This window comes from Ursus americanus, chromosome 27, assembly GCF_024610735.1.
Source record: "Ursus americanus isolate L20-20 chromosome 27, mUrsAme1.1.p, whole genome shotgun sequence".
Lineage (NCBI taxonomy): Eukaryota > Metazoa > Chordata > Mammalia > Carnivora > Ursidae > Ursus > Ursus americanus.
The window spans coordinates 40897004-40921238 of NC_142153.1; the positions used below are offsets into that span (position 1 = coordinate 40897004).

Genomic DNA, 24235 nt, shown 5'->3' on the forward strand with positions numbered 1-24235 from the left:
AATGTGGACTTCCCCTGGGGTATGAACGATTATTTTAAAGTTGCCGACCAGGGCCCGCGGCCCTGGCATGGTCTCTATTACTCACCATGTTTTCATGTACAGGGGCGAACAGAGGAGCCCTTCACATAGGAAGAGCCTCGTGGGACTGAGAAATGTGCGAGAGGCCAAGAAAGCAAGGGGTTGGGATGACTTCACCCTCACGAGGAAGAGCGAGGAGGAGGCGTGGGTCACCGGCAGTGCCATCCAGGAGAGGGTGGTGGCAGCGTCGGGGCTGGAAGCTGGCGCTGTTCTTGCCGGGGACAACAGCGCATGTGCACGGGGGACATACAGCACAGGTGCACATCTAAGCCAAGGTTAGCCCAGGGCTCCGATATCCGTCTCGTTCCTCACCAAGGTGTGTGAGACCTCTAATTTAAATTTAAAACTTTTAATTATTGTTTACCTCTATCTCCTCACTAAATTGTGAGCAACTTTGAAGGAGGCTCTCTTTCATTCATATTGCATATAAATGGGCATTCAGTGAATGTCTAATGAATGAATGCATCTTTATTCTAAAGATGAAGCAGTGGAGGCTTGAGGAGGTACAAAGATTAGCTCAAGGTCACTGGCAAGGACAGAGCCAGACTGAGCATGGCATTTGTATCTGTATATCCCAGATGGTGTCTCTAGCCGCAGTCGTGTTGTCTCATTCTATGGGAAGGATAAAAGGTGACAGGGGCATTTGAAACCATCATTTGTTATTTTCATTATCATCTAAAACAGCAGCTCTCAACTGGGGACAGACAATCCCCACTCAGGGGACATTTGGCAAAGTCTGGAGACCTTTTTGGTTGTCACACCTGGGCAAGGGGGTACATCTGGTGGGTAGAAGCCAGAGATATCGCTAACCATCCTACAGGGCACAGGACAGTCCCTCACCGCAAAGAATGATCTGGTCCAAATATCAATAATGGCAGTGTTGAGAAACCCCGATTGAAGGTCAACATTAAAACCTTCTAATGAAAAGGGGATATTTCAGGAACAACAAGAATGGGATTGTAGAGCATGGGAGGCAGTGCCCCTTTTCAAAGCAACTCTTGATGAGAGAGAGGAGCTCCAAGAGCAAGTTGACTGTGGCTGTGACGGAGAAGGGGGTCTCTACCTGCAGTGTGCCTGTGTGGTTTCCTTTGTCCCAGACGGGGGATTTTAGGTCACCAATGCTTCTAAGTTCTGACTTGCACTTTGGTCTCTGTAAACTAACTTCTAGATTCTTCCTAAGATTTTGTCTAGTAATTCCCTATTTCCATTAGCCTTCAAAAGCATTTTATTTCACTGGGTAGGGGAAACCTTTACATTGAAGGTAAATGTAGTTGACGTTGGAATTCTAAACTGCAGTGGCATTAATTGAAAAAACATCTTTAGAATACTTAGTCTCAGTTTGAAAGAAGGTCTATTTAATCTCAAAGAGTTTCTATACAAGTAAGATGCCTATTCTGCTTTTATTTAAATGGAAAAAAATATCTTGGAATTTTTATATTACTTCAAAGGCTTTAGAGGTTTTGCTAACTACCTAAACCAAACTTGGGAAGATATTATCTGGTTTCCCAATGGAGTATCGCTGTCATTAGAGTCTTTCTGTTTCTCTGAGTAGGGTTGGAAGGTTATCATTATAGTCTTTGACTGGAGCTTTAGGATAGAGATGGGGTTTCATGGAGTAAACAATACAGGGATGTAAGGACCTTATATAACTTCATGTATTGGTTTTCCATGAAAACCTGTCTTGGCATAAATTTGCCAGTCTGCATTTAAGCTTCATAAAAAGGAGTACATCATAAATATGTGCTCTTTGTTTAGCTGGAATGTACTTGATTTTCAGTGGGAAACTAAGGACTGGGCCACTAAGGATTCCTTATGTCAAGACTGGTCACACGATCTTGGCAATTGATGAATTAAAACTGTCTGAAGAACCGCCTTCCAGGTAGAATGTCACACAGTCCTCAGCATTTTGCATAAAGCCCTCTTCTGAGTCCAAATCCCCCTTACAATGTTCTGCCCTCTGTGACACAATGCTGGCTTCTCTCTTCTTTTTTTTTTTTAATGTTTTTTTATTACATTATGTTAGTCACCATACAGTACATCCCTGGTTTCTGATGCAAGGTTCGATGATTCATTAGTTGCGTATAACACCCAGTGCACCATGCAATATGTGCCCTCCTTAATACCCATCACCAGTCTATCCCATTCCCCCACCCCCTCCCCTCTGAAGCCCTCAGTTTGTTTCTCAGAGTCCATAGTCTCCCATGCTTCACTCCCCCTTCTGATTACCCCCCTTTCTTTATCCCTTTCTTCCCCTACCGATCTTCCTAGTTCTTATGTTCCATAGATGAGAGAAATCATATGATAATTGTCTTTCTCTGCTTGACTTATTTCACTTAGCATTATCTCCTCCAGTCCCATCCATGTTGCAGCAAATGTTGAGAAATCGTTCTTTCTGATAGCTGAGTAATATTCCATTGTATATATGGACCACAACTTCTTAATCCAGTCATCTGTTGAAGGGCATCTCGGTTCCTTCCACGATTTAGCTATTGTGGATAATGCTGCTATGAACATTGGGGTGCATATGGCCCTTCTCTTCACTACGTCTGTATCTTTGGGGTAAATACCCAGTATTGCAATGGCTGGGTCATAGGGTAGCTCAATTTTTAACTTTTTAAGGGACCTCCACGCTGTTTTCCAGAGTGGCTGCACCAACCTGCATTCCCACCAACAATGTAGGAGGGATCCCCTTTCTCCACATCCTCTCCAGCAATTGCTGTTTCCTGCCTTGTTGATTTTTGCCATTCTAACTGGCTTCTCTCTTCTTTTCAAAAAGCCTTCAATGAAGTTATATGGGGCTAAGCTTCAATCTGCCTTACTTCACTATACTCTCACCGCCTCCTTCAATGATAAACTTGATACATTAGTGAAAACTACATCTGAAACTAATGATGTACCATATGTTGGCTACTTGAATTTAAATAAAGTTTAAAAAAAAAATGGGAGCCTGGGTAGCGCAGTCGTTAGGCGTCTGCCTTCGGCTCAGGGCATGATCCCGGCGTTCCGGGATTGAGTCCCACATCGGGCTCCTCCGCTGGGAGCCTGCTTCTTCCTCTCCCACTCCCCCTGCTTGTGTTCCCTCTCTCACAGCCTGTCTCTCTCTGTCAAAAAAAAAAAAAAAAAAAAAAATCTTAAAAAAAAAAAAATGAGTCCGTCGCCTAACCGGCTGAGCCACCCAGGCACTGCAACACACTTTCAGAAACTGTTCAGATAATGTCAACCTTGTTATAATGGACATAAAATGAAATAGTCTCTATCGCCAAATATTGAGAGGCTCAAAGTAACTGGTGGCATTTTCTCGGAAGATCACACTCCCATCTGCACAGTGTCCCTGAACAAAGTACAGTATTTCCTCTGATACCAATAACTTCAGCAAGGTCTCAAATGGGGGCAAACCTGTAATTTTATTTCTTCTTTCATCTTCAGAATTTTTTAAATTGTGACTCCATTTATAAATGTAAAATCTTATTTTGCTTCTCTATGGAAACAGAAGTCTTCTCCGAACCATAAAATTTTCTTTCTCTTAAATTTCTTATTTTTGTGAAGGAACTAAAATTTATGTAAATCAGACATATTAAAAAGGATTTTAAAAAAAGATTTTACTTATTTATTTGACACAGAGAGAGCACAAGCAGAAGGAGTGGCAAGCAGAGGGAGAAGGAGAAGCAAACTCCTCACTGTTCAGGGAGGCCAGCAAGGGGCTCAAAATAGGAGTCAGAGACCATGACCTGAGCCAAAGGCAGACAATTAACTGATTGAGCCACCTGGGCGCCCCTAAAAAGGGTTTTTAATTAAAAAAAAAAATCTTTAGGCTTCCAGGAGATCACATAGACAACCTTAGGGCTCGTTATTGTGAAGCTCAGCGAGATAAAGCAACCTGGCCAAGGACCCACAGGTTTACAGAGCAAGAAGACGATTTCTGCTCAAGTTCCATGAGTAGTAAACTAATGAACAGTAACAGAGGACATGCCTCAGCCACGGCTTCTATAGAGCTTTTAGTCCTTCTTTCAGGGTCAATGGGAAGGCGCTTAACAAGTACAACCAGGTGAAACCCCCAAAAACCTTTCACAAGCTTTCCTCTTTGTGAACTGCACCAGGCCCCATCGCTAGGGGGCGCCCTCCAAGACAAAGAGAGTAGACCTGTTGTTTTTCTATTGCCTTTCCCGCAAAAGCTAGACACGTGACTTCCTAGCTCTCCTTTCGTCTCGAGGCGCCAACATCTAAGGAAAGATACGAAAGCCCCATATTTCCCGGTTTTCAAAAACAAAACAAAACAAAGCAGAAACATTAAGTTAGACTTGCCGTGTTTGTGAGTGGCATCAAACAGAGCTGGGCCTCTTACAACTGACCGTGTCAGCAGAGGCCTCGGAGGACGCCTGCCCGCCTCCAGGGGAGGGTCGGTCCCCCGCCGTACTGAGCATCCGCCAGCCCGGCCGACCGTCCTTGCTCTGCTGGCCGACCCGGGCTCGGGGTCAGCGGGGCTTAATGATTACCGGCTGGTGCTGGAACGCGTGGGACGCCGTGGTGGGAGCTCGCCCCGGCTCAGGCCCCCGGGCAAACCCCCGGTCCTCTCGCAGTGTCTCTGCTGGCGTGTTTGCAGCACACGATACAGTAAGACCAAAGGAGCTTCATGCAGTGAGAGGGCAAGCAACTCGACCACGTACGTTTTCGACGCGCCGAGACTTGGAGGGACACGGTTGCACAACACTGGAGCGGGGACAAGTAAACACCGACGCGAGCGGCACCTGCGCAGGCCCCCGAGAGCGGGATGCAGACTGCAGGGGAAGCCGGGGAGCGCTCTGATGAGAATGCGCCCAACACGCGAGCACCATGTGTTCAGGTACGAGTTCCAGAATTCTTATTTACGATTTCTGTCAAGCAATTATTCCTCGAAGTACCTTTTCCTACCGTGGGGGCTTTTAAAAAGTTTTACAGTGGAGAATGATTGATCTTTTAAAATTTGTCTGACTTGCCAGTGTGGAAGCTTTGATCTATAACCCATGGGATAGAAGATGCAGAATGAAGGCTAGTAATTTGTCATCAGTGACAAGTGTTTTACAAATTAAAAAGATGTTCAACATCAATATTAAAAAATAAGTCTTGATGTTTCTCACTGATGGTGGGTTTTTTATAGAACAGTTAGTTCAGTGATTAGTACATTGATGGGTGACCAAGACGGTCTATGAATATATTTGCAGCAGAATTTTTAAAATGGGAAACTTCATAAGTAGAAAGTCATTTAGAGCTCTTCGATAGCTATCGCGAGACTTCAGAGATGGAAAGGAAAACAATTTGGAAGAGAAAACAAAAGTGTACAAATTGGTGTGGGGGAGGGGTCAGACGATGGCAATGAGAAATCTCTGGTTAATGGTGAAGCTTCAGGCATGGGGAAGCTGAGCTGGCGGGTGTAATCTCCCATCAGTTCTGGGTTCTTCAGAACTAGGAAAGTGTTAACACCACGCAAAACCATGCTGAAGAATGTCCTGGGATGTGGGGAAGGTAAAATTCAGCATTATGATAAGAACCCTGTGAACACGGAATTAACCACTCCCCTGTGTCCTTATTGTAAACTCTGATGGCAGTGAACTAATTATAAATTCAAATTTTATGTGCACATTTTTCTCTTTGTAGGATGATTTTATTATATCAAGTGGTACATTTCATTTTATTTGCCTCAGTTTCTGGTGGTAAGTAGAGCTTAATCTTAGGTATGAATTGGAAATAGCTTGGTTCCCTGATTTGAAGACTAGAAAACAAAGGGGCTTAAGCCCAGAGATGGAAATCACACCAAGGTCCCATGCCATCTACTTCACGGAAGGACATAATCATTTTATTTTTCACTTAAGACCCTGGGGTTTCAAAACAGGGAAGGCAATTGAGGTGCAGGAATTGTTCGTAATAGTGGTAGTCTATGTCTGTATGTATGTCCATATCCACATCTGTACCTACATCACTCATTACTAGTTTGGTGGTAATTAGTACTTGCTTTGCCCCAAGAGGTGGGATTTGTGGACAGTGGGAGTATTTCGAGGTGTAAATAGAATTCATTACCTGGGGGGTGGGGGGCGGTGTCCTACAGCTCCATTGGAAGCAACACAGAGCTTGGGGAAGGGAGGGCAGGGCAGGTTTTTGTTAACCCCCAGGTCATTCTAGGGTAGCTGCCAATTTTGGAGAAAATTATGCTATCTGCAGAGGTTGTAGTTGGGTGATTTAGAAGGAATATGTGATGGGCTTTGAGCAGAGTCTGTGGCAGGGATCCTTGACTCCTTTTTCTCCGTAGATCCATTTAGACTGTATTCTCAGAATAATGCCTTTAAAGGCATAAAATAAAAATACACAGGATTACCAAGAAAGGCAAGTATATTGCAGTATAATAATTAGTTAAAGTGTAAAAAACCCCCAACTCTGATATAAAAACAGATGTGCTTCTTATTAACACATGATGTAACAAGATTTAGTGGTGGGTCTAAAACTGCAGAGTAATAATTACCACCAGACTAGTGATCAGTGATGATGATATTTGATGATATCTGCAGGTAGTATTTTCTTTTTAAATCTGTAATTGAATTATGACAAAGTTGCAGATACTATGAACACTATGTGGTTTGTTACTTACATTAACAATAGAAGGCTATGCCACGTTTCCATTAGAGGTTAGTGAAAATAAAGTTGGAATTTTCCCCATCCAAGGCCACGGGCTACCTAAATCCTATAAGCCTCTAGTAATAGTTTTCACTGCTCTGTACCTACATACTTTTCCTTATATTTGGTATATTTTTTGTTACTACAGTAAGTATTTGAGTTATATTTTATCCTTCCCAAAGTATTTTATTTTTACTATATCTGTATGTATACATTTACATATATAGTATGCATATGTTAAATATATATGAAAGATATTAAGACCATGGGCTATGTAGTAATACTTCTAAATAGCAATATACCAAGATTAAAAACAATACCCTTTTATTCAGTGACTAAGTAATAATGACCCAAAGAGCCATAATCTGCAATATTAGGTATCTCTTCCTAGAAACAGAAAAAAAAAATTAATCTTACGCAATTTAGCTTTAAAAGAAAAAAACCTACAGACCTGTGCATGGTTTCAGTTAGAATGGGATTCGGTTCTTTTTCTGAGAGTCTAAAGTTGCTGTTACTAAACTGGCCCATTTAAAATAGTGTTGTGATACAGTATCTCACGTCCAGGGCCTTTGAACACTACTGAAAAATGATCACTCTGGATCCTTTGTTTCGTATAAACATGGAGTTTCAACAAGCAAGCAGTAGGGAAAGGAAAAAGCAGGTGGCCCATTCCAGACTTGGAAGCGACCCTAGAGAACATCTTTTGCCAGTAAAGCTCTGTGCAATTGCTCAGTTTCCCACGAATCACCACGGCTCCAAGACAGCCCCCGTCAGCACAATTCCATTGCGGCAAATGTGCCATTTTGTGATTTCCTTTTCTGTCTGAGGCTTCTCATCCAGTAAACTAACGTGAAAGTGTTGCTTGCTCTGATTTCCAAGTTCAGGCATATTTCTGTTAAGTAGACCTCCTCTGCTTGCCTTTGTGAGATTATTATCTACTTAGATACGTGCACTGAGAATCCCAAATAAGGCGTGCCGTGTATTCCATCACAGACTGCGTGACGGAGCTGCTGACAGATACGTGCTTCCAAGGAGGTGACATCACTACCGTTTTCACGCCGAGTGCCAGGCACTGCCAGCTTGTCTGCACCCACCACCCGCGCTGCTTGCTCTTCACCTTCACGGCTGAGTCTTCATCTCAAGATCCTACCAAATGGTAAATGTTTGCATTTCTACGTAGAGGAAAGAGTGTTTACGTGAGGATTACTTACCAGGGAATATTCATCTACCATTTTGTAAAATGTAAGGTCAACAGTTGGAAAACATATTGTCCTTCAATCGAAATATGAAATAGTACAGAACAAAAAAGATGTATTTAGGGAGGTCAGGGAGCAGCAGACCTGCCCCTCAGTGTGGACTTCCCAACTTCTCTGTGGTCTCGATTTTAATGGTACACTTTCTCTCTTATTTCTCTCCACTTTTATGCCTCTTAATCATTTTGTTCTTTGCTTTTTGATTGATGATTGATATTGGATATTATTTAAACTGGTGCTTTTCCCTCAATTATTTTATTAGGAAATAAATATTTATAAAGGTAGTTTCAAAGCATAGTACAGTGATCCCCTGACACCACCAAGACTTTTTCCATTTCTTGTCTGTCTGTCTGTCTGTCTATCTATCTATCTATCTATCTATCTATCTATCTATCTATTTAACCCTTTGAATTAATTTGAAGACATTGTAACACTTCACCCCTAAATATTTCAACATACATTTTCCTACACAAAAAGCATACAGTTTTAACAAGAATCCCTTAAAATTGTCCCCCAAATATAATTTATAGCTATTAACCAGAATCTTCTACAGATTCACAAATTGACGTTAGTGGTTTTGTGTCTATAGTTATATTTTTATTTTATTTTATTTTTTAAAATTATGTTAGTCACCATACAGTACACCATTAGTTTCCGATGTGAAGTTCCATGATTCATTGTTTGTGTATAACACCCAGTGCTCCATGCAATACGTGCCCTCCTTAATACCCATCACCCGGTTACCCTATCCCCCCACCCTCCTTCCCCTCTAAAACCCACAGTTTGTTTCCCGGAGTCCATAGTCTCTTATGGTTCATCTCCCCCTCTATTTCCCCCTCCTTATGTTTTTAAAATTTTAGGGCATTCCATCCATCCCTTTTGTTTCCACGTCAAACTTGAAAATTCAGTAACAAAGCTTTACTACAGAATTCAGTTATCAACATCTTTCTGCATTATTGCTGCATTCATAGATATTTACATAGTACCCAGAACTTATGAAATTACAATTCTAGAATCTACAGCAGGGCTTGGCAAACTTTTTCTTGACAAGGCAGGAATAAATAGTTTAGGCATTACAGGTCCAGAAGCAAAATCAAGGATATTATTTAAGTACTTATATAACCATTTAAAATGTAACCATTTAAAAGTATAGAAACCATTCTTAGCTCATGGGCAATACAAACAGGCAGACAGTTGTTTGACCAACAGGCCATAGTTCACCCGCTCCCGTTTCCAGGTAGTAGGGAATACCATACGTGATCTTTGAAGTGTAGGGATGTTGGAATGAGAAACAAACGCGCAGTTTCGCTAAGAAAATATTTGTTTTGGCAGGAGATAGAGCAGTTTGTTCCTTTCTCTTTGATTTTCTGTGTGCTGGCTTTTAAGATCCATTATTTTAAAACAGAAGTTCTCATTGCAGTAATGTTATTATTTTTTTTTAAACAGGTTTACTTGTATCCTGAAAGACAGTGTAACAGAAACACTGCCAAGGGTGAATATGACAGGAGCCATTTCTGGATATTCTTTCAAGCAATGCTCACACCAAATAAGTGGTAGGATGTCTTATTAGAATTCATAAATACTAGTTACTGTGATATGTACATATAGTTACACCACATATGGTTTTAAAACTATAAAACATATCATAATAAAAAAAAAGAGAAATTACATGCTACAGCAACCACTGCTCAAAAAAAAAACCAAAAACCAAAAACAACAACTATAAAACAAAACCCTGCTGTATGGTCATAGAGTCTCCTAACGAAGTTCCTTCAGTGTAGAGTAAACACTAAGGATGCAGCCCCGCCCCTCCCGCCCCATTCATTAAAATTTACACAATAGAAGGACATGTCTTACTACATAGTCCTCATCATTCATTTATTGTATTTCTCTTTCCCAGCTTAAAGTTTTATATAAAAGTCCTTATTAAACATATTACTTCAAATCAAAAGACCAACTGTAAAGGTTGAGATGACACTTGTCTTAATGGTGAAAAGATTCTTGAATAGGTTAGTAAATCCGTCAAGGGGTTAAGGAGACCAGGGAGGCCAGAGCAGAAAACTGAAAACAGGAATTTACAAGTCCGTGCTGTTGCAACAGAAGAAGGACGTTGGCATTCTTTTGCTGCTTCCACCTTAGAGTAGAAATTAAGCGGATTAAGATGAAAACAAAGGACTTCTGAGGAACAGTGGCTCTAGGTGTGGAAAGATAAGTCAGGAGGGACAGTTGCCGAGGTAGCGCGTTTTTCCACTTGTCCCTAGAGTCTGGAAGGTCGCCATGTTTTCTGCTTTTGTTTCCAGCTTGCAACAAAAATGTGTACGTGGGCCTGGACATGAAGGGCATGAACTATAATGGCTCGATCACCAGGAATGTTCAGGAATGCCAAGAGAGATGCACAAATGATGTCCACTGTCACTTTTTCACATACGCAACAAGCCAGTTTCCAAGCGCAGAGCATCGGTGAGTGAGCCAAGGCTGAGCCCAAGGACAGTAAGTGGATCATTACATTCTCTGACGGAAAACAAAAGTTCTCTTCAGCTGGATGCCAAAATTTATTTTTAGCCCCTAAACGACATTTCTATAACAAATACAGTGCTGATAGTTTTCTTCGTGGAAAGTGCATTTAAAGCCCAATTTGGATGCATTTCCTTTATGGTAAGGAGTCTGTCTTTTACTGACATTGTTACATAAAAACTCCTCTCTCAGCTAATTTAAAAAGTGATACATTTCTTAACTGGCAGTTTTGAGACAGTTACGGTTGGTCTGCCTGTGCCCTTCCTGGCCTAAAGGATTATAGAATCAAAAGGAAAAAACTACTCAGACCTCCGTAAATAAAAGTTCCTTATCTAAGACAAAATAACTGAAGCCCATGTGAAGTGTTTTAAAATCTGCCCCACATTGGGTTTTGAAATATTCCAGAGATAAATGGGTAGGATATGAAAACGACCTGATCTCTAATGATGAATCTGTGTTCTCTTTTAAAAGAAGTTTAGGGGAAAATGTCACTGACTTTTATATTTAGAAATATTTGCAATGTTTTAGAGTTGTATAGTAAATTATACTTATCTAGAATCCGAGAGAGAGAGAGACAGAGAGAGAGAGAGAGAGAAATACGTTCAAATGACTAGTATTTGGATTTACCTTTGGGTTTTAACATTCTACTCTGCACATTTACAACAAGGACGTGAGTGCAAAGCAAACAAAGCATCAGAGATTTGTTTCAAAAACAATGATAAAACCCTCAAATTAATAAGCAAGTTTTCAGGGTTTGTGTTTAGCTTAGTTCATACAACATCTTTTTACATTTTTTATACATTTAAGACTTAACACAACATGGACAGCAAGCAAGGAACTTGGGAGTTGCTGGGTATTATAAAAAAAGTTAAACTGCTAAAATTGAGAAGGGCTTGAGAATTCATTGCTTCCTACCTGCTACTCTCCAGACCGCCATCCTTCCAAAGCTGGCATTTTTGTGATGAAAAATAAAGTTGACAGAATTCACAGGCTGACCAGGTCTGGGCAGAGCAACGACACAAGTCCAACTGTCCAGCTCTCAGATCCACGCTTTTCAGAGCAGTCCCGTAGCTGGAATGCCCAGGCAGTGTCTAAATTGGAATTTCTTACCACCTTATTTTTTTTTCCTACTTGTATTTAGAAGAGTAAAACATTTTTCCGTTTTTGTTTTTATGCAGTAACGTTTGTCTGTTGAAGTACACCCAAATGGGGACACCAACCAGAATAACGAAACTCAGTTCAGTGGTGTCTGGATTTTCACTGAAATCCTGCGCGCTTTCTAATCTGGGTAACTATTCTTTACTTAGCGAGGTGGTTCAGCCGTTAAATAGTAGGTACCGATGGAACGTGTGACGGGCCTAACTTAGGATCCCAATATGTGCTCCCTGATGCAGTGGACCAAATGATCTTTTCCCTTCTTCGTGTGAAAGAATTCATTATGTCCTATATAATTAGAGCTATGTTTGAATTTAAAATAATCACTTCACGTTTCCTAATTTAAAAGAAAAATTGAAGATCCTGAGATAAAAAAAGTAACTTTTTACAACATTGTTATTGAGACTTTATCTCTTTAGAGTGATTTTAGGTTCGCTGCAAAATTGAGGGGAAAGTACAGCTGTCCCGTACACCCCCTACCCCAACACACGCACAGGTTCCTTCATTATCAACACCCCCTCCAGAGTGGCACACTTGTTACAGTTGATTAATGTACATGGACACGTCATAATTCCCTCCAGTCCACAGCTCACATTCGCATTCACTCTTGGTGTTGTGTGTTCGGTGGGTTTGTGCAATGTCATTACAGTATTGTGCAGAGCATTTCCACTGCCCTCTAATTCCTCTGTGCTCAGCCTCTTTGTCCCGCCCTCACCCCCACCCAACTTTGCATACGGCATTTACAAATGCGATGACTGGGATTTTACTGATTATATTGGTGAACTGATTTCTTAAGTAGGGTTTCTTCTGTTGTGCAGCTTGTATTAGGGACATTTTCCATAGTACAGTGTTCGCAGACAGTAACATTGACAGTGTCGTGGCTCCGGATGTCTTTGCCTGTCGCCGCATTTGTACTCACCATCCCAGTTGTTTGTTTTTTACCTTCTTTTCTCAAGAATGGCCAAAGGAATCTGAAAGGTAAGGAGTTAAGATTAAGATTAATGTGTTATCTTTTAAAACAAGTGCTCAAAACCCATCGTTAACAATTCTGAGCTACTACACATTTGGTCTAAATGTCTGCGTAGGGTAGGTCAAAGTTGCAGAGAAGGATTCTTAGCTCCTCTCTTTCCATTCCTCACCCAATGGCCACACATCCCATGTTCGCAAGGACTCTTGTTTTCTTTAGCTGAGGGAGGTCCCTGCCTTCAGCAAAGGGAGAGTAGTTCTGAATGGAATGAAGAAAATATGGATGACCATTAAGAGGCAGCTTAGTTCAGTTCCCAGTGTGAGATCATTGAACCCGGAGCAGGAAGAGCTGGGAATATCAGCGAAATGTCAAATCCAAAGTGAAGAAAAGGGAAGTAAAGGCCTACGTTAATGGAACTGGGGGCAATTTGGTCGGGAGGTTTGAGAATTGAGATGTTGTTTCCCATACCAATGGGTATTAATACAGGAAACCATAATAAAGCATGAGAAATTTCTTTGATCATTAAAGGGATATCTGTTGGGATTGCTGTTCCTCAATAATAAGACTCACTAAAAAAAAAAAAAAAACAACTTAAGATTAAGTCTGCTTCAAAATCAGATTCTCTATATTATCTGAATCAGAATTCTCAGAATCCTCAGTATTTGCTTGATTTGGCTGCCCACGCGGGGAGTGTGTCTCCAAGAGCAATCCAGCCAGGGTAAGCCCTCAAGTTCCTTGTCCATCAAACAAGCCTGGTTTTCCATTGAGCAACTTTCAGAAGTACTAAGTCTGTCACATGAAAATATATCTGTTGCTTTTATTTACTCAACAACATAATATAATTTATTCGGTGCCTACTGTATACCAGGCATTGTTCTAAACACCAGGGATACATTGATGAGCTAAACAGATAAAAACCCTGCCCTACTTGGACCAGAGTGGAAGTGATACAGAAGTCATCAGTTTGGTATATGTCGTCCATGTAGAGCCAAAAAGATTTGCTGATGAATTTGATGTTGGCTCTGGAGGAGAGAAAGAGTCTGTGATTGCTCTAAGACTTTTGGCCCAGGGAACTGAAGGGATGAAAAAGCCCATGACAGAGCTGCAGATTTCATGAGGAGCAGATTTCAAGAGGGAAGTGATGCCTAGTAGACAGCCAGAGAGAAGTGTTGAACTGGCAATTGGAAAGAGAAATCTGGAACTAAGAAGACAGGTTTATGTTGTAGATCTGTGTTCAGGTGTCACCAGCATACATGGTAATTAAAGTGACTGAAACTGGGTGAGACCATCAAAGGACCGAGTGCAGTCAGAGAAGAAAGGAGATTCAGAGATTGAGCCTTGGGACATTATAAATGTCACAAATTAGAAAGATGGCTTTGTACTGTTGGGTTAATCACTGCTCTTTTTCTTTTTATTCCTTTATGAAACTCCCAATCAATACTTGTAAGAGGAGTAACACATGGATCTTCGATACAGGGTGAGAGAGGGAGATGAATGCTACAAGCCAAGCTTGGCTTTTTAAATTTAAATTAATTAAAATTAAATAGAAGTATATATGCATTCCCACAGTTGTATTAGCCACATTCCACGTGCTCACTAGCCACATGTGGCTAGTGGCCATTGACTCGGATGGTACAGACATGGACTATTTCTATCACTGCAGAAAATTCTGTTGGACGGCACTGCTCTAGACTGTGACTTGGGGCTAATTAGGAAAAGTTCCATCTTTCCAGGAAGATGCTGCTTGTGTGGAGCCTGTGTTGGATTTCACTAAGCCAGGAATAAATCTGCCATCCAGAGTCAGCCAGCAACTCTATCCGTAGCATGAAAATGATGGAATCTTTGAGATGGGCTAGGAGTGTTGAAAGAAAGGAGGCAAAGAAGGAAAATGTTAGGAACACTGACAATAGAACCAGCTCAGAAAATTTTTATGGAGGCAAGTGGTTTTGTTTTGGAAAATTTGTCTACCACCTATGGATCCTGGGGTCTGACTCACTGATTTATGATGAGTACTTGCAAAATGAGAAATATTTCACTGTTCAGTACCCACATGAATTGCCTTTTGTGTGTGCTATAAAAAATGGTTCTTTTCTTCTACATGTCTTACACAATATATTTACATTTCCCTTTTATTTTTTTTACGGTTAGAAATCTTTGTCTCCTGAAAACATCTGAAAGTGGATTACCAAGTACACGCATTAAAAAGAACAAAGCTCTTTCTGGTTTCAGTCTGCAAAACTGCAGGCACAGCGTCCCAGGTAAACAGCGAAAGCACTTTCTCCCGATGGAGCTCAGCACACCCGAGGTTGATGGGCACTGAGGTTTTGTGTCTCATATCTGATCTGTGGTTTGCTGCCTAGTGTTCTGTCACTCCTCATTTTACCACAACACTGATTTCTTGGGAGAAGAATTGGACATTGTTGATGCGAAAGGGCACGAAGACTGCCAGAAAATGTGTACCGACACCATCCGCTGCCAATTTTTTACCTATTCCCCATCTCCAGAGTCTTGCAACGGAGGGAAGTAAGACCTACATCGAGTCACACAGACACGCTTGTCCGACCTTTTAGAGCGGGCATTATGTTTATACTATTTTGTTTCCAACCTGCAGGGGTAAATGTTACTTAAAACTTTCTTCAAATGGATCTCCAACTAAAATACTTCATGGGAGAGGAGGCATCTCCGGATATACATTAAGGTTATGTAAAATGGATAATGGTGAGTTTAACGTCACCTGAAAAACATACTATGGGAGAGGTTATACTGTACTAAATATATCATGACTGAGAGAGTCACTGGTAGCCACGAAGGGGAGAGAATTAGTACAATAACGAACTTAGAGGCAGTTTTCTGTTATTTTTTGCTCCCGTCACGCAGGCTGACCCTGCTTTAGAGGTAAGTATTGGGCCTTACCTAAACTCTGCATCGCCTAGTATTACGTGAGTATGTGTTTTAACTTGACGCATTTGTACAGCTGGTATTTCATGGTGAGGCTCAGGTTTCGCCAACACTTTGATGTTTGATTCTTGTTGTGAAGGCCAATGATCTTTCGTATTATTCTTTAAAATTGAGTATCAACCAGCATTTTGGTTAGTCAGATCATTCATTTTCTGTCCATTGGCCATTACTTGACCTTTAATTGAAACATAAATAATTATCATATGTTTGAAAGATTATGTATTTATTCAAGAAATATCATAGCTTCTTTTTGAGAGCCTTCATTCTTTTACATTGTCTCCAACTATTCTGCATATCTATGAATACTGGCAAAACATTTATAGTAAAACCTTGTTTATTTATAACAATGAGTGTGGTAGGGTAGAAAGGAAATAAAAACATTGTCTAGATTAAAAAATACCTATAATACCATAAAAATTATAATGAAAAATCACATCAGCCGTGGCCAATTCCAGTGGCTAATTTCTGAGCATAGTCGCAAGGGCTGGTTTGTAGGCAAACAGAATGATCTAAGGGACAGAACCCCCAACAGGAAAGAATATACCCATTATGACTTCAGTACTTACTGAGTTACATGAAACTGCATTTTAGACTTGTATTGCTTAATGTCCAATATTATAAAGCACTACGAATTTAAGATTCAACTGAGATTTAGTGAATAAAAAGAAGTGATGATTTTACTTTGTAATAGTTTCCAGGGTATAAAAATCTTTTGTGTCAGAATTATTTCTCTGCTGAGAAGGTGAGTAAATCCTTAACTTCTGAGAACTTATTTCATAGCATATACAGTATTGTGTCCAATGCTAACATCCTAACTAGGAAACCATGCCTTTCTGGAGTGTAGAGGAATCTGATGGGAATCTTTGGATGGCCCAAGCTCCTTTAAAAAGTCAGCCAGTGAGGTCGTATCTCAAATAGCCTTTGTTTTCCTCACAATACATTCACTTGAGACAGAAGGAGCATTTATGATAATGCTTTTGTCTTAGTTTTGCTAAGCACTAGAAGGGACACCTGGCACTTGGCAGATTTTGTTGTTAGAGATGTTGATAGTTTCTAAAATGGGAATCAGCCCTTATACCTTAAATTGCAGAATCCATTCCCCACCTTCCTCCTTTCATTATCTTCTTCTCTGATAAATGTATGGATTCTGGTCTGTGAAGCCTACAGAATATATCAGGTAGAAATTGATAGCTGAAGCAGAAAATAAAAGATAAAGGGAAATAAAATCTAACGACTTTTTAGGGCACCTTCTGAAACTAGATAATTAGATTTTCCTGCATTAGACTAGATGAAATAATACCCGAATGGGAGGGGATATCTACCTGAGATATTTATCATGTCTTAAACTGCCATTGTTCTTCATAACTTTTTGAAGATACAGAGCAATTGCCATCAAAATCTAATCCTGACATAAAATCTATCGCGAAACACGAATTTTCAGCATTTTGTTTAAACTGAGAGACAAAAGAGAATGAACAAGACCTATTATTTATCCCTAAGAAAGTCTTTTTTGTTTGTAACATTTTAGTTACTGTTTACCTATTAATTTTCCTAAACTTTGCCTTTCCTTTCTTGTGAATTATAACGGCTTCCCTGTAATTCCAGAATCTAGTCAAAATCTTCAAAATGTTTCTCTGAAGCTAATCTCACTCCATCTACTCTCAGGTGAGAACTCTTCTCTCAGTATCGCAGCCTGTTTAAGCTTTCACAAGCACGTCAAGCTTGTTCCTGTCTCCATGTTCTACCAGCTGGTGTTTTCTCTAAGACTCCTTTTCCTGACCTCTCTTTCTGTTTGAAGTCTGCCTCAGGATTATACATCCATTTCCCTGTTGAGGAAAGTAAGGCCTAGAGAGATTGTTTTATACCCACAAAACCAGGCAATAGACCATCTAGGACTTGGCTTTTGAGTAGTGACTCTTGCTAATTTCACACTCCTCCTTCAGCTAAGGCTACCAAGCCTCCTTGATCCTCTGGTCCTTGTTATTCTGAGTGTGGTCTGGGTGTAGCATGTTGACGTCACCGGTGAGCTTGCTAGAAAGAGTTTCAGATCTCGCCCCAGACTGAATAGAATCAGCATTTTAAAACATAACCAGGTGAAAAAAATAAAGTAAAAATAAAATAAAAGATAACCCGGTGATCCATATGCACATTAAAATATGAGAAGAATCGCTCTAGAAAACTGTTGTCTATGAGTGCCTCATTGCCACTCTACCTAAGTTATTGGGCCAGATTTGGCCAAGGCTCCCATCAGGAGGGTGGGTGCTTATTTTGGCATCCCAGGAAGTAGAAGCAGAATGGACTATCCTGCCCAGGGCAGCTAAGATAGGAAGAGACAGAGGGGTAAATCGGAATCAAAGTCCTTGGAAGATATCATGGGTTGAACCTGGAGAACCTCAAACTGTCAACAAGACCAAAAGGCAGAAGCAGTTCACAAACGGAAGAGCAGCCCAGATTTGGATGGAACCCAGCTGGAGCAGGAGAGATGGGGACCAAAAGCCAGCCTGAGGGGAAGAAGATGGGGGGAACCGGACAGATGCTGTAAACTGGGTGGAAGGTGCTCACTTTTCTTTGTAACAATATTCTCAAACTTCAGCAGAGCCGATTGAAATTCAGATTACTAGGCTCCGCTGTCCAAGTTCCTCATCTGTTAGGTCTGAGGGGAGCTCAAGACATTACGTTTCTAACAAATTCCCAGGTGATGTGATTAGGTCCAAGGGCCGCACTGGTTAGCTGCTTTGAAAGGGTTATCATGTGAGGAAGGATAAGACCGCACGCAATGCCAGATGAGACTTTCTCTGGGGGCACGTAATTACAAGGTGCCTGAGTCATTCCGTTTTCCTGTGCATGCTTCGCTTGCCAGCTTGATTATAAAATTTCTTCAAGTCAGGGTCATAATAAAATATTGAATCGAGGGAAGGTTTTCTCCTCTTTGTGCCTGAAGGAACATAACTACTGATGGAAAAGGAAGATTTAGGAAGCTACTCATTGCGACTCTTCTGTTGCAGAGTGTACAACCAAAATCAAGCCCAGAATTGTTGGAGGAACGGCATCTGTTCATGGTGAGTGGCCGTGGCAGATAACTTTGCATACCACATCACCCACCCAGAGACACCTATGTGGAGGCTCCATCATTGGAAACCAGTGGATACTAACAGCTGCTCACTGTTTCGACGAGTCAGTACCATTCCTGTTTTTATTAGTTCCCCAGGCTCACACATATATTAAATCTATCATTAGCATTTTAGTAAATACTTTAAAAATGTAAATTATCCTATTTGCTAAATTAAATTTATAAAATGAAAAAAAAAAGGCAAAAGGGAAGAACCACTTATGGTCTACCAACCTTAGATTAGGTGCAGGAACATGATGGCATATTATTTCACTTCCCCGTTTAAATGCGTACACATGCCCAGCAGTGTTCTTGCTGTTTCCCATCAGGACGTATCTTCTGTGCATCGTCTTGGGCCTCGGGTCCAGAACTAAACACAAAGATAATTTCCCCTTCTCTAAATCTGTCATTCTCTCTCTCCCTCACTTCTTCCCTCTCTTCTCTCTCCCCCCTCCTCCGTCTCCCTCCACTTCCCTCTCCCCCTTCCTCCCTCTCTCTTTCTCTGTCCCTGTGTTTCCTAATACAGAAGGAAGAGTTCATTATGAATCCTCAAATTGGATTCCCTACTTAGGTCAATTTCAATATTTTCCAAACCTAAAAGCTCCGTCAGGAGAGTATATGTATCCCAGGGAATTTTAGTTGGCCAGACTCGCCCTTTGCACTTCAGTATTCTGTTTCCAGACATGGTATTGTGTGTTTGTTTTTGTTTTTCATCAGTATGTAGCATACTCACATTATAACTCACAGATATGTTTGAAGTCCATAGTCTCCTTTACCCCCCCCTTTTTTTTAACCTTTTCCATATGGGAAAATGGAGTGCTAGAAAATCTGAGTGAATTTCTCAGGATCACAGCTAATGATGCTAGGGCTGAGACTAGAACTGGAACTCTTCATGAGAGGGAGATCGAGAGAAAGAAAGAGAATGAGAGAGAGAGAGAGAGAGTGTGTGTGTGTGTGTGTGTGTTGGGTGAAAAGAGCCTTCCTTCATTTTTATGTGTTTAATATAGTATATACTAACCCAGAGCTTTCTACAGGAGGAATATGTGAGTGGAAAAATCCTAGCATGAAATCACTCCTTTCCATCAAAAAGCCCATCACCTGTAGAAAAGATTAGTAATAAGTAGGTACTTAGCAATATAGCTCAAATGTTTGGGAATTATTTGGTAATGGGAATTTCTTTTCTTCTTATTGTTTATTCCTTAGGGTAGAGTCACCTAAAATCTTGCGTGTCTATAGTGGCATTTTAAACCAATCAGAAATTAAAAAGGACACATCTTTTTTTGGGGTTCAAGAAATAATAATCCATGACCAATATGAAGTGGCAGAAAGCGGGTATGATATTGCCTTGTTAAAACTGGAAACTGCAATAAATTACACAGGTATGTTGCAATTTTAAATGGGAAGTTATCAATAATGATTACCTAGATGTAATGTTTAACACCCGCAGTTTCATGGCCTGAACCCAGCAACCTCAAGGTGGTGTGATCATGAGAGAGAGAGGATCCACAAAGCTAGTCTTTTAGTCTGTTAAGACTGGCAACTCTTTCCTGATTATTAAATCTTACTGTGGGATGTGGGTGAAGAGCTAAGTTTTCTGCAGGTTTTCTCAGATGCACCAAATGACATAACTCTATAATATATTGGAATATTAAAGATGATTTATATCTTTTAAGGACAAAAGAATTTCAGGTCAGAACAAGTGAGCAATTTCTACAGGGTCACAGACCTAGTTAGAGAGATGGAACTCATGGGGAGGGCTGTGCCTTGCCTCCCCCTCACTCCCTCACCAACCCAGTACGTGATGGATAATGCTGACCATGAGGAATGAAAATGAATAGCAATGAGGCAAAACCCAAATATAATAAATAGAGAACACACTACATAATATAAAGCGAAAGAAGAGAGTCTCTTGGGGGAGAGAAGATATATTTTGATTCTGGTGACTAAACTATGATTTTTAAAATTTAGATGCTCAGAGACCCATATGTCTACCTTCCAAAGGAGATAGAAATGTAATATATACTGATTGCTGGGTGACTGGATGGGGGTACAGAAAGTTAAGAGGTAAGAAATGATGTTTCTCAGTGTGCTCCATCCTAAAGGTAAACAACACAGCTCAGTTTTACCCTTTTCTTGTGTATCAAGGCATACAGCTACAATGTGAGTAAAATAACCACATCCTTCAACTACAGAAAACATGTTAATAAAAATGAAAAGGCGGGGCACCTGGGTGGCTCAGTCGGTTACGTGTCTGCCTTCGGCTCAGGTCATGATCTCAGGGTCCTGGGAGCGAGCCCCACATTAGGCTCCCTGCTCAGTGGAGAGTCTGTTTCTCCTCTGCCCCTCCCCCTGCTCATGCTCTTGCTCACTTTCTCTCTCTCTCTCAAATAAATAAATAAATAAATAAAATCTTTAAAAAAAATGAAAAGGGAAAATTACCCAAGTGAGGTGGATCCTACATTTGTTTGATTGGAAATTTTAAATATGACAATGTCTTTAAAGACTAATTATTTTTAATGAAGTTTAATATGAAACCTAGCACTTTTCATGAAATGTCCTGGCCTGTTACCCAGTTATTTTCTCTGGGCAGTAATTCCAGTTAGAGGCATACTTAGTTTTGAACTTCATGTTAGTAAATAATCTTTTCTTTATACTTTGTAATTATAAAAGGTCTATGAGGTAAACCTGATATTTTTTCTAGATTTTTATATAGGTATGATTTTGATTTTAAATACATATCTTTATATTATATATATATATATATATATACATACATATATATATATACACATACATATATATATATATACACATACATATATATATATATATATACATATATATATATATATATATATATATATATATATATATATATATATATATACACATACATATATATATATATGATTATTCTGTTAACAAGCCAAAAATTTTTTTCAGGCAAAATACAGAATACTCTCCAGAAAGCTAACATACCTTTGGTGACAAATGAAGAATGCCAGATAAGATACAGAAGGCATAAAATAACCAATAAGATGATCTGTGCAGGTTATAAAGAAGGAGGGAAGGATGCTTGTAAGGTAAGAGTGTTTTCAACCAGTTGAATATATTCACGTTAGAATGTTTAATGCATTTATTTTATTATTATTTTTTTTTTTTTAGAGAGAGAGAATGAGAGAGAGGGTGTACAAGTAAGGGGAGGGGCAACAGGAGGAGGAGAGAATCCCAAGCAGGCTCCACACATGGAACCTGATGCGGGGCTTGGTCTCATGACCCTAAGATCATGACCTGAACCAAAATCAAGAGTTGGACACTTAACTGACTGAGCCACCCAGGCACCCCAGAAAGTTTAATGCATTTAAAAAGCAGTCTTCTGAGAACCATGGTGTATTTGTTTTACTTACATTGAAGTTTATTAAAGAGGCAAGAGCAGAATTTTAGGCAAAATCACTCATCTATGCACCTTTTCTTTTTTCCCCCCATCACAGGGAGACTCAGGGGGCCCCCTGTCCTGTAAACACAACGAGGTCTGGCATTTGGTGGGCATCACCAGCTGGGGAGAAGGCTGCGGTCAAAGGGAACGGCCAGGGGTTTACACCAACGTGGTTAAGTATGTGGACTGGATTTTGGAGAAAACTCAAGCAGTGTGAAAGAGTTCCCAGATGCCCCCTGACACTGTGAAAGGAAAATCAGGTTATTTCTGGGAGGAGGGTTTTGATTTCACTGAAGACAGACGCTGGGCCACCATTTTCCTCCACAGGTTATACTACTGAGACAGTAACGCATTGAAAGGGGTCAGTATTTGTGAGAATGTGCCAAAAGAAACAAATGGTCATTTTCAAAATTTCCATTCTATGATAATCAGTTTGTTTTCAGCATCCAGTCTCTTGCTTTTTTTTTTTTTTTTTAAAGATTTTATTTATTTATTTGACAGAGATAGAGACAGCCAGCGAGAGAGGTAACACAAGCAGGGGGAGTGGGAGATATTTTTTAAGATTCAAGAATCAGGTTGTGGCACGAGAGGCTCTGGGAGAACTGCCAAAAGCAACCACCATAAGCAGATCTGTGAAGCGAGAAATGGCAGCTGGAGAAAATGGGAACAAGGACAGTCACCCTCAATTTGCAAGAATCTGTACTCTGCCTACAAGAACATCTTTCTTTTGTGAAAGAAGAATTTGATTCAATGGCCAGTTTTCAGAATAATCAGGAATCTTTGTCATTTCAATCTTTTTTAAGAGGGAGAGTGAGAGAGAAATGGGGGGGAGGGGGAGGGAGAGAGAGAGAATCATAAGCAGGCTCCATCTTCCACATAGAGTCTGACTCAGGGTTTGATCCCACGAACCTGATATTATGACCTGAGCTGAAATCAAGAGTTGGCCACTCAACCAAGCCATCTAGACGCTCCTGTCATTTCAATTTTTAATATGTTTTTAAATTAGTTTGGGTAGACATAAGCCATGAGTGCATGTGAATGTGGACTCTAGAATTTCTATCTGGGAAAGGATTGAAGGCTGTAATTCCCCTGGAAGTGGTATCTTAGGGGAAAAATCTTAAAAGTTGTACTTGTCTAGAAAACTATTTGTGTGTAGATTGTATATTTATTCAGTGGTTCTGGGTAAGGGAAGCCGATCGAGGTGAGGGGAGCAAGCTAGAGCCTTCCAAAGACAAGCTGCCACTGAGTGTGAGTTTACAAATCCACATTCACGGTGATAAAGGGATTGGACAGAAATCAATACAGAGCACATCCAGACTACAGGGAAAACACAATTTGGGAACAAGTGGATGGCTATCGTAGAGTCTTCATTATCTTCAGAATAGCTCCCTGTATGCTAAATGTTGGGGTTTCCCCTTTAGTGTATTTGCCTGGGTATTGTTTCTGATGTGGTGTAATAACTGGAATGTGCACCGTCTCCACTGCAGTTTCCAACCTGTGTCGACGACTTTACATCACATGCAGTATGAAAAATACTTAGTGAGCACACTGAACTGTGAGGACACTGGTAAGCAAGTGGCGATGTCCCTACCTTCATGGAGCCCCAGTCTCGTTAGCGTGAACAACACAAGTAAAACAATTACACAAGTTTAAAACTTCAGTGAGAGGGATGCACAGGGCTCGACCACCACGGAGAGGAAGAAGAGCATTTGGGGCAGGTTCAAAGATTGGGATTAAAATGAGTTTTGTGCTGAGGAAGACAAACGAAAAATAAAAGCAAGCAGAACCCCAAATCAAAAAGACTGGGATGGTCTAAAGCGGCCAGATCCAAAACACTTAGAGAGTCAAACAAGGCTGAGACTGAGACTTGAGCTCCATTAAAATGACCAAAACAGCAGTAATTATTTTATTACCTGCTTATTACCTTAGTCGTCTTGATGTAACCCTTCACATTAAAAACATGTTAGGTTATAATTCTTCATAGATCTTTCCTCTCCATTCCCTATTTGTGTCTTTTTTGTCGTTCAGGAGAGGAAGAGGCATGAAAGGTGGAGGAGACCATGTGTTACTAATCCATTTCTGAATAAACGTCTGTTCTTTAAAAGAGGGACAGAGAGAAAGAT

At 40.5% G+C, this 24235-nt stretch overlaps 1 protein-coding gene across 3 annotated transcripts; it reads left to right on the forward strand.

The window, feature by feature from the left end:
* The first annotated feature begins 2553 nt into the window (after positions 1-2553).
* Positions 2554-24235, forward strand: F11 (coagulation factor XI). 3 transcript variants are annotated; one of them, XM_087856551.1, is made up of 15 exons: positions 2554-4918; positions 5710-5765; positions 7714-7876; positions 9420-9526; positions 10274-10433; positions 11666-11775; positions 12461-12620; positions 14758-14867; positions 14970-15132; positions 15221-15327; positions 18573-18626; positions 19885-20055; positions 20645-20740; positions 21620-21759; positions 22168-24235. In XM_087856551.1, exons 1-15 carry the CDS (start codon positions 4881-4883, stop codon positions 22327-22329), a joined length of 1797 nt encoding a protein of 598 aa, XP_087712677.1. In that variant the 5' UTR covers positions 2554-4880; the 3' UTR covers positions 22330-24235. The 3 variants fall into 3 exon arrangements, with proteins under 3 accessions (XP_087712677.1, XP_087712675.1, XP_087712676.1); XM_087856549.1 differs by having other exon boundaries at positions 2555-4918; positions 18573-18741; positions 19880-20055; XM_087856550.1 differs by lacking the exon at positions 5710-5765 and having other exon boundaries at positions 2556-4918; positions 18573-18741; positions 19880-20055.